General features: G+C 45.2%; 1 protein-coding gene across 1 annotated transcript; it reads right to left on the bottom strand.

The window, feature by feature from the left end:
• Positions 1-2,649: 2,649 nt before the first annotated feature.
• Positions 2,650-7,312, bottom strand: LOC306779633 (extracellular calcium-sensing receptor-like; the record flags this gene model as incomplete). The annotated part of the gene is made up of 9 exons (XM_079271601.1): positions 2,650-3,563; positions 3,712-3,835; positions 3,945-4,172; positions 4,571-4,846; positions 4,930-5,145; positions 5,868-6,137; positions 6,325-6,411; positions 6,676-6,970; positions 7,065-7,312. 9 exons carry the CDS (start codon positions 7,310-7,312, stop codon positions 2,650-2,652), a joined length of 2,658 nt encoding a protein of 885 aa, XP_079127727.1.
• Positions 7,313-11,270: the final 3,958 nt, after the last annotated feature.

Raw genomic sequence — 11,270 nt, 5'->3', positions numbered from 1 at the left:
GATTTGTTCAGATGTGTAAATATTGTGTATATGTTACTGGTTAATAGTAAATGTAGATGGCACACAGCTCAAATTGAAATATTTCAGGTTTGTCTAAAAAAAAAGCACTTTTATTGATAATATTTCTTTGAAATAATGCAGCTGAAAGCCTAAAATCATAGCACAACATGTCAGCAGTCTCTTTGCAAATTTCTTTTTGATAAAGTGAAGCAAAAAAAAGTTTGAGTTTTTACTACAGAGAGGTCATGCGAGGTCGAGCGGAATTGTCATTTTGGAACCAGCTGTTCCATGCACTTTTATATGCTATATAACTATATATTTCACTTGTTTCATCAGCTGAAAGCCTAAAATCATAGCACAACATGTCAGCAGTCTCTTTGCAAATGTTTGCTTTGATACAGTGAAGCAAAACAAAGTTAGAGAGGTTTTAGTACAGATAGGTCACACGAGGTCAAGCTGAATTGCCATTTTGGAACCAGCTGTTCCAGCTGTTCCATTGTACTTTTATACACTATATAACAATATATTTCACTTGTTTTATCACCAATAGTATTCAATCTATCCAAATATATCAGTTTGGCATCATTTTGAGAGCTATAATCCTCTCTAAACCCTGTCTGTGTCTGTGAACCATGGATCCAGTCTCGTCTGCCTGTGTCTATGTGAGGCTTTTCTCAGCCTATGATTGGCCAATTTCAGACTATGATCACTCGTTCGATGCGTCAGAGTCTCAGCAATGCATTGGGGGACACGTGTGGTTGATTGACAGAATCGTTAGCCGGAAAAAAACAAAACTGCGGCGTGCGTCGGCGTGCGTCGGCGTGCGTAAAAACGGATTCGCCGAAAGTGAATTTCCTTCCCCCACGGTCCCCCAGGCTTGTCTGGCACCCCTTCCTGCAGGAAACACTTAAAAAAGCACAGGAAATACGTAGCAACAGTGTATTTAGGAGGGAAACGAAGAATTATGCCGTACTTTTCATGATTCAGCGTAAAGGTGTAGGTGCTGCAAAGATTTGTTTTGGTGAAGTGGTTTGTTGTTCTGGCGTTAGTTTGCGCACAGCTCTGTATTGGTTTCACGGAGAGAAATTCTGACGAAATTTCTGGATTCGGTGTCGAATTCTCGTGCTTTCTGATGGATTGGTCGGCCGTGTTAGCAGTTAGCTTTTTGTTCGTAGCATTGTCCGGAGTGTATGGTTCGCCGAGTCATGGCGGAATATACGTGATATTGTGTTACATCTTCTAGTTGATTATATTAGTTTCTGTATAATTGTGTTTGCAGTGTTTAAAATGGCTGACATATTTTTGCCCATAATCTCTTCGTTAAGTGGGTATATAACATGTGTAGCATTCATTGTATTCGTTTCTGAGAAGTGTATTGTATGACACGCTGTACGCTAAACTTTCTCCTTGTGGCTCTCGGTTACTTAAAAGGTCTAAACATGAAGTTCCAAATGCTGTAATATTGATTCCAGTAACCCAGCTAGCAATAAAACACTAAATGAAGGGAGATGAACAGTGCAGCATTTTGGGTAATTCCCACAAGCTGTTTTAAGAACTAACCGCAATTGTGCTGGCTTTTGTTAGCTGTGGTTTACAGCCTCCATGAGGCATGCAAACACATTCCACTAGGAGTCACTTCATGGGACCTGTTAATTAAGGGGCATTTCTGGATATTGAATTTGCGTCGCAGCAAGTTGTTCATCCTGACACAATTATTTGTTTTTAGACGTAGGATGTGACGGCGCCTTTATTAGGATTCAGTCTAGTGTGGGTTCTTCATAGTCATGTACAAGCCCATGAAGAAGGTTCATGGTGTTCACCTTTTTGGGTTGACGCATGATGGGCTGCGAAGCATGTGCAATTGGACTATATCTCAGAAAGAGTAAAGATGAATCAAAAGGTAAGTGGGTAAAATACTGGTGCCAGGCCATGTGGAATGAAAGTATCACATATATTATGTCAAAATGACGGTACAACTATCCCAGAGAGTCAGACAGTAGAACACTTGTTTGTCAAATCCCAGGAAAGAGTAAAGAACCAGAAAAGAGGCAATCATGATGGTCGACTCAGTTCTTTATAAACAGCTTAATTCCTTTCCCTCCTATGTTTGTCTTTCATGTTGAATAAAGAAAGTTCTGATGTTAAAACAGCTGCAATGTTGTCAAGCCGAGGGGCAGATCCGGGACTCAATCGCAGATACCGACACAAGAGACTATGTAATGTTTAAACTTAGGGATCTTTACTGGAAAAAAGGTCAAAAACAAACTTAAAGCGACTCCAACGGAGCGGGCAAAAATATCCAAAATAAAAAAAGAAAGGCAAAGGTACAAATCAGGAGTACACTCTGAAGCACCGAGCAAACACGAGGGAGACACAATAAAGGAACGAACAAGTACGATCTGACAACCAGAACAGGGAAAGCAGGGGAGTATATATGTGTGGGGTGATGATGAAATTGAAGGCAGCTTGGTGGACTGGGCAGGTGAGTAGGATGAGTGTAATCAGGGGAAACAGACAGACACAGAGACACAGGAACACACACACAGACATGAGGAAGCTAACGGGATGTTACAAATGTAGATCAATTACAAGCAGATCAATCTTAAATTCAGATAAATTAACGACAGTAGGTCTGTTATGAGTGCTGCTTTATGTCTTGGTGATGCTGCAGCCCATGATTGCTTTTTTTGTGTTCCTCTCTGGTCTCAACAGGATTATATAACATTTGGGTCCAAATAGTGCTAACAAGAGACCAAAACTGGAGGCCAGGATGGCAAAAACCTCCACTGCATCTGCATATTTGCCTGGAGAATTGACATAAGCAGGGACAAAGGCCACCCACACAGCACAGAAGATCAGCATGCTGAAAGTGATGAGCTTGGCCTCATTGAAGTTGTCTGGAAGATTCCTTGCCAGAAATGCTAACAGGAAGCTGAGGACAGCCAGTAAGCCAATATAGCCCAGTAACACTGCAAAACCAACGGTGGACCCAACTACACACTCATAAACTATCTTGTCGTTGTGGTATTGAGTGTTTTTATGGGGAGCTGGTGAGGCAGAGACAATCCAAGCAGTGCAGATTGTTGCCTGAATAGAAGTAAGAACCATAACTGTCCCTCGCTGCTGCACAGCACCAAACCACTTTAGACTGGTTCCACCTCCTGGCTTGGAGGCCTTGAACACAGCCAGAACCACCATGGTTTTTACCAGAATACATGAGACACAAAGCACAAAGCTGATCCCAAATGCTGCATGTCTCAGTTGGCATGTCCACAGCCTGGGCCGTCCGATAAACAGCAGTGAACAAAGGAAACATAATTTAAGTGACACCAAGAGCAAGAAACTTAGTTCTGAATTGTTGGCGCGTACTATGGGTGTACTGCGATGATAGGTGAAGATTCCCAGGACAACAGCACAGATAAATGTTCCGACCAATGAGGTCATTGTCAGACAGACACCCAGAGGCTCATGGTAGGAGAGAAACTCAGTTTTCTTAAGAACACAGTGGTCACGCTTGGCATTGGACCAGAAGTCCTCTGGACAACTGGTGCACTCCACTGAATCTGCATGAAAACACGAGAACAGAGCATCATGGACATTGTCTCTCCCATCTGTGAACACTGACGTTGGATGTGCATCACCGAGGCAATAAGGGCAAGAAAACAAATTCATTTTCAATAATTTAACATATGTTTTTATAATGATACCAGCCTGTGTCATTGCTGATCTTTCCCTCAGAGCATGGTACACAGTCGAAACAGCAAAGAGGCTGCCCCTTTCTTCTGGCCATGCGGGTACCTGGAGGACAGCTCTCACTGCACACTGACAGGGGTGACTGATAGGATTGTAAGAGTTTTATCACAGTTATCTACACTGCTTGATTCTGTTATTGTGTGTCATACAGTACTACGGTAAAGTAAAAAGGTACAATAAAAAGGTGTAACCTGTTTGGAGTCAAAGTTCCAGAAGATTTTGTCATCATCAAGTGTGAGTTCTTCATCTTTGGAGGCCAACTTCTTAACTAGCCCCACATTCTGAACTTTAGTTCTTCCATCAGGGAGCCACAGCCAGTTCATCACATCATATATTGGTAAGGCATCACCGTTCTCATCAAAGGAAACTTGATCACCAAATGATGTGGTGAAGTTGACCTTTTCCAGGTAATGCATGAACTATAAATGGGGTACAATAAAAATAAAGAAGGGGAGACTCAAATGAAAATATACTGTTGTTGATTGTGCATATGCTTTCAAATGCTCTGTGGGATAGATTGCGGATTTAGTCATGCAAGCTTTCAAATATAGTGCAATATAAGCTCTCTGAATTTGATCAACCACTGTTGCCATTGATTAAGTATGTTTGACAGAAAAAAATCAAAGGACTTTTATCTTGTCTTGAAACTTCGAGAAACATTTTGTCTTCTGTTCAAAGACAATCAGGAGGGTCAAACTGGCCTGCTAATGGCATAGTTAATAATTTCTTCTTTCCACAGAATATATTTCAGTTACACCTCAAAATAGAGCGTCTGTTTTCAAAGACTAAACAGCTTGAGTGTAAACTGATATCACACCTGCCATGGCTCCGATGTTTGCAAAGTGGCACAGCTGTGTCCGCTGAAAGGACCTCTCCCTGGCTTGCACTGCAGCAGGTCATCAAGAGCATACGCCAGGGCATACACCGCCTTGTAAATATTGTACTCAGGCCTGAGATCAGAAACATCCAACAACTCAGCCCCCCCACTCTCTAGATCTTCCTGTCCAGTGCATAGTTCTCCACCAGCCTCCATCCAACCTGCTGGAGGTGGTGCAAATCTACACTGAAATGTGTATTCCCAAAACTGCATGACCTGAAATGTATTTGAAACAAAGTCTTAACAGAAATTACATTATTATTGGAATTACAGATTTGATTGGAAGGTTACAATCTTACCATGCTATGTCCATAATTATTACCACTACTACTTATATGTATGTCAGAACGTATTCTTAACAGAAAATCTCTGAGGCCTGGTATTTCTCCTCGGCGGATGGAAATGCCCAGAGTGCCACTCAAGTATGGCATAAGGCGTGGGGTCTGGAGCACAGCAGCTGCTGACCAGGCTTCACTGGCCATCCACTGAAGGCTTGTCACATTCTCCCTCACCACCTGTGTATTTCATTTAATCATATTTATTTATCTTCAGACAACAAATATAGTCTACTTTATAGGACTGAATTAGAAAAGAGATGAACACGTTCTCTCCCCCACCTCGTTAAATAATTGGTCATTGGCTCTAAGCTTTAAACTATGAAACTCCAGGTACCCCTCTGGCATCAGCTTTGGACATGTCAGGGACAGAATATCAGTTTCCACTCTACATGCAAAGTGTCTTTTTAAAAAACAAACTTACGTCTTAACAGAAAGTTAGGTTTAGGCAACAAAACCACTTAGGCCGGTTAGGAAAAGTTTGTGGTTGAAATTATCTTGACTGACTAACAACTCGTGACTACCAAGTGATAAATGACTCATGTGACGAGCGAGTGCCCGATGAGTTACTTGACTCACTCACTTGGGTCACGGGACTGACGTGAAACAATAAGTCAACATTGACTTTTTGTTTCAAACAGGATACAGTCAGTGGTCTCCTTGGTAAATTTTCTGTATTTGTTTGACCCAGTGGACTATCGCTTACTTTATCCCACATCATTTGTTTTGATCGTCTAATATTGAAGCAGATCGGTTTACATTAGAGTTAGTTGAATGCTTGGTTCATGGCATACAGAAGCTAAAGGTTGCCTCCATGCATCAGTATCAGGTGTAGAGGGGCATTGACCAAGTGACAGTATTTAACATGTTGGGAGTGAGACCAGGTTGAGAAGATAAGATACCTCATCCATGAGTTGAATCATGTGGATCTGATGCGCAAACACAATGACCACACGAGCTGTTGATTTCTTCATTATTTCCACAATCCTCTTTACTTCAGCAGGGTCTTCACCCCAGGGCAAAATCTCTGAGTAAGCTAGACAACCTCCACCAGACTGAGCCAAGTCTGATTGGAAGGTTCGGGCAACATGGAGTCCATAGTCATCATCACTGACCAGCAGACCAGCCCAAGTCCAGCCAAATCGCTTTAGAATCTTAATCATAGCACGCACCTTTATGAATAGAGAGCGGGCGGATTAAAGCAGAGTTTTGAATGATCATTCAGAGGAAACATATCCATTCATGTCACACAATAAAATACAGTTAATTGGCATTTAATTTGGCAGAACATGTTTTAAAGCTCAATACACTTCATCGGAAACATATTTTGCATTTGTTATTTGTAGGCCAGAGTTTCACCTGGAAAGTGTCACTTGGGATCGTTCTGAAGAAGGTTGGAAACCGTCGCCTATCACTCAGGCAGGAGCATGTGGCATAGTAACTCACCTATAAAGAAACATAAAGTATGTACGCAGGTTTTACTTCTCATGCAAATTAGCAGAAACATATGAACAATATCACGTATTTAACGATTCCCCTATTTCAAATCTAAATGCAGATGATCCCTTCTTACCAAATAAAAGCTTGTTTGAGACGCTGGAGCTGAGAATTAATGTACATCTCCTGTCCAATCATTTAAAATTTCTAAATACATTCAAATATGGCACATCAAAAGCTCAGCTACAGCAAGACTGAAGAAGGTGAACTTACAATGGGCAAATTGAATAAACCTATCACGTCAGAGGTGGCGATAGAAAATGTTGAGAAGGAATCACCCACAATCCCCAGGACTGGAGGGGTCCCCAAACATTTCTCCTGAAGCAGAAACTGCTCCTCTTGACCACTAGCCAGCAACAGTGCAGCACTAAATCCAATTACAAGTGTGGCACAGTTGTCATAAAGACTGTATCCCAGAGTCACATTAGGTAGAAGATGGGAGTTTTTGTTGATCTCATCAATGGTGAAGGCCATGGTCATGGCATGCCTGAACCCTGCAGTGTCAAAGCTAATACATAAAATGTCACGGTTAACCACTAAAAAGCAATTCATTATTTATAATTGCCCACGCATGTTGTCTGCTATATGAGTGTGACACTTACCCTTGGCAGGTGAGCTGATTTGGTTCTGAGGTGAACGACAGCTCAGGGAAGACAGAGGTGTAGTGGACCTCAAACAGCCCACCCAAAACCACATCACCAGGCTTGTGCATCCCATTCAGATAAAATTGTCTCCTTAATTTACAAGATGAGAAAACAGAGGAAGACTCTGATACAAAAAAGGAGGAAAAGGACAAAATCAAGATCAGGTAGACATACAACAACAAAAATCGGTCCAGAAATGCCCCCATATCTGCCCTCCTCACCCTCTGAGCTTTATGAACAATTATTTACCTTTATATGCAGGTCTGTGTCATCCCCTTTGGTGGTTTTGGTCATATTTTTACACCACCCATCAGTGCACAGGCAGTCATGTGGGAGGCAGGACAAACTCACATCATTGTGATAACATCAATTATGTGATGTATTGTCTGTTTATCACTTAAAGTTTTGAGGTCTTAATTATTTTTGTGCTATTGAAGCTCATCTTTAATTTTTTTTTTATTGATTTTCTTTACCTCAAATACACATCAAGGGGTAAACTCTGAAAGCACAGTGGAGGTAAAATATAAACAAGAACAAAGCAATATAAGATAATTTTTACTTACATCAACTGATGTCACTGTAGAGGTCAATTCAACTTAAAAGGTCTAAACAAAGTTCCAAATGCTGTAATATTGATTACAGTAACCCAGCTATCAGTACAACACTAAATGAAGGTAGATGAACAGTGCAGCATGTTGGGTAATTCCCGCAAGCTGTTTTAAGAACTAACCGCGATTGTGCTGGCTTTTGTTAGATGTGGTTTACAGCCTCCATGAGGCATGCAAACACATTCCACTAGGAGTCACTTCATGGGACCTGTTAATTAAGGGACATTTCTGTATATTGGAATTTGCGTCGCAGCAAGTCGGGCATCCCGACACAATTATGGACTATTGGTGGACGTCAAGGGCCGCCGCCTGATAAATGCTGTGACTTTCTGCTCTTACCCATGTACACTAAGTGGAGCGGGCTCTACCAGGTTGACTAACATGCTTGCAGCGGCCGATGAGTTTCTGCGTCTGCTGGCCGAGTTCCCAGACCTCTCGCAGCCCACCTTCTCCTCCTCCATGGTCAAGCATGGGGTGGAGCATCACATCTCTACCACCGGCCCACCGGTACATGCCCGGGCCCGGCGCCTAGATCCAGCAAAGCTCACCATCACCAAGATAGAGTTTGAAAACATGGAGCGCCTGGGCATCATTCGCCGCTCCGACAGTCCGTGGGCTTCACCCCTGCACATGGCCCCGAAGCCTGGGGGCGGGTGCCGCCCGTGTGGAGATTATCGCCGGCTCAACGATGCAACGATCCCGGATCGCTATCTGGTTCCACATATTCAAGACTTTTCTACCCACTTGTCGGATAGTGTGGTGTTTTCGAAAGTGGACCTGGTACGAGGTTACCATCAAGTGCCCGTTCACCCGCTGGACATTCCCAAGACTGCGCTGATCACTCCATTCGGCCTGTTTGAGTTCTTGAGGATGCCATTTGGCCTAAAAAATGCAGCGCAGACGTTCCAGCGTCTAATGGACACGGTGCCGAGGGACCTGCCTTTCCTGTTTGTCTACCTGGATGACATCCTGGTGGCCAGTTCGTCGAGAGCGGCGCACAGGTCTCACCTCCGGACTCTATTTGAGCGACTCAGCCAGCACGGGTTGATCATCAACCCGGCTAAGTGCCAGTTTGGGTTGACCACCATTGACTTTCTGGGACACCGCATCACAAAGGATGGGGCGCTCCCCCTCCCGGCAAAGGTGGAGGCAGTGACTTACTTTACACGCCCACTCACGGTGAGGGGCCTGCAGGAGTTTTTAGGCATGGTGAACTTTTACCATTGCTTTATTCCCCGAGCAGCGGAAGTGATGCGGCCCCTGAAAGGCAAGGCCATCAAACAGCTGGTGGACTGGACTGAAGAGAGGGAACTTGCGTTTGTTGATGCGAAAACAGCTTTGGCAAACGCAACAATGCTGGCACACCCGTCACCTAAGGCTCCAATTGCCATCACCATGGACGCTTCGGACTATGCGGTGGGCGCGGTGCACGAGCAGTGGGTGAAAGGGGTGTGGCAACCGCTGGCTTTCTTCAGTCGACAGTTGCGGCCTAATGAGCGGAAATACAGCACTTTTGATCGGGAGCTCCTCGGCCTCTTTCTGGCCATTCGGCATTTCCGGTTCCTGCTGGAGGCTCGGCCATTCACTGCATTTGTGGATCACAAGCCACTGACGTTTGCCATGAGTAAGAGCACCGAACCATGGTCTGCACGGCAGCAGCGGCAGCTCTCCTTCATATCAGAGTTTACCACAGATCTACAGCATGTAGCGGGCAAGGAAAACCTGGACGCAGACTATCTCTCCAGGGCTGTCACCGGGGCTGTCCAGTTAGGCTTGGACTATAACAAGATGGCAGAGGATCAAGTTACAGACCCGGGCGTCCAGGAGTTGAGGACGGCAGTTACGGGACTGCGGTTGGAGGAGGTCCCGTTTGGTGAAACTGGCGTTACGCTCCTGTGTGACGTCTCCACAGGCCAGCCGCGGCCGGTTATTCCCGACGAATGGAGACAACAGGTTTTTGATACTATTCATGGTCTGTCACACCCTGGTAAGAGGGCGTCGCATGAGTTGGTCTCAGCAAAGTTCGTCTGCCGTGGGCTGAAAAAGGATATACGGAAGTGGGCCAGGACTTGTGTGGTGTGCCAGCGCTCCAAGGTGCACCGTCACATAAAGACCCCTTTAGCACAGTTCTCGGTTCCAGAAAGGAGGTTTGATCACGGAAATGTGGACTTGGTAGGACCTTTGCCCCCATCCCGTGGTTTCACACATCTCCTCACAATGGTGGACCGAACCACTCGTTGGCCAGAAGCTATCCTGTTGTCATCAACAACGGCGGATGAGGTGGCTCTGGCGTTTATTCAGGCTTGGGTCGCCAGGTTCGGAGCCCCAGCTGACGTTTCCTCGGACCGAGGCCCACAGTTTACATCTGAGCTGTGGAATGCAGTTGCAGGAAGCCTAGGGATGAAGCTCCATTGCACTACCGCCTACCACCCACAGGCTAATGGATTATGCGGTCGATGAAAGCTGCTCTCCGGGCCAGTCTCAAAGACAGCAGTTGGGTGGACAGGCTTCCGTGGGTCATGTTGGGGCTCAGGACAGCCCCCAAAGACGATCTGCAGGCTTCATCGGCTGAGCTGGTTTATGGACAGCCACTGCGGGTCCCGGGGGAGTTCATCCCCAAAGTCACAGACCCATGGTCTGCAACCCAGCAGCGGGAAACGCTCCTGGAAAAAGCTAGGCTGTTCAAACCAGTGCCCACGTCACAGCACGGCCTTCCACAGTCATATGTCCCGTCCAGCCTCAGGTCAGCGGAGTATGTGTTCGTTCACCAGGACGGCCACCGTGGACCCTTTCAACCCCCCTACGTCGGGCCGTTTCGGGTGCTGGAGACCGGAGACAAAACCTGCAAGGTCGACATGGGCGGCAAGCTGGAATACGTGTCGGTTGACCGCCTTAAACCAGCACATCTGGACCTGGACCAACCGGTACGGTTGGCTGAACCCCCACGGCGGGGGCGGCCTCGGGCCCTCCCACCTCAGCACGACAAGACTAATCTGGTTGGGACTAATCTCGGGAGTTAGTGAATTCTGCAGGGGGCGCATGTAGGGGACGACCGAATTCATGGGGCCCTTTAAGGAAAGGGGCGTCACCCTGGTGACAGGGGGGGTTAAAGGGTGGCAGGAAGTGAATGTATGTATGTTTTGTATGGATGGAAATAAACGGCCACAAGGTGCAGCCAAAGGGAATACTCGCCTCCTTGTTTGTTTCCACACACCTACAGGAGTTTCCTTAGTACTTCAAATACATATTGAGTTCCAAAAGAAAAAAATCTCAATTATAGTGAGAAAAGCACTAGCACAACCAATGTTCCCTCTAAGCTGCGCGCTTGAGCAATCGCGCACTGCTCGCACATTCTCAGCGCACAAGAAAATCTATGCAGCACATAAAATAAAATTCAACATAAACGTATTAATTAATATCTAATATTAGTCCTAATCTTATCTAATCAATTAAACCAATAATAATAATAATAATTTTGTTTTCTGTACTATTTTGCAACGTAACTCAGTGAGTGACAGGTGTCCAGCCAATGATACGATTCGGTTCACTTACGCTA

Source organism: Melanostigma gelatinosum, assembly GCF_949748355.1.
Source record: "Melanostigma gelatinosum genome assembly, chromosome: 7".
Lineage (NCBI taxonomy): Eukaryota > Metazoa > Chordata > Actinopteri > Perciformes > Zoarcidae > Melanostigma > Melanostigma gelatinosum.
This window is presented reverse-complemented; position numbering and strand designations above follow the sequence as displayed.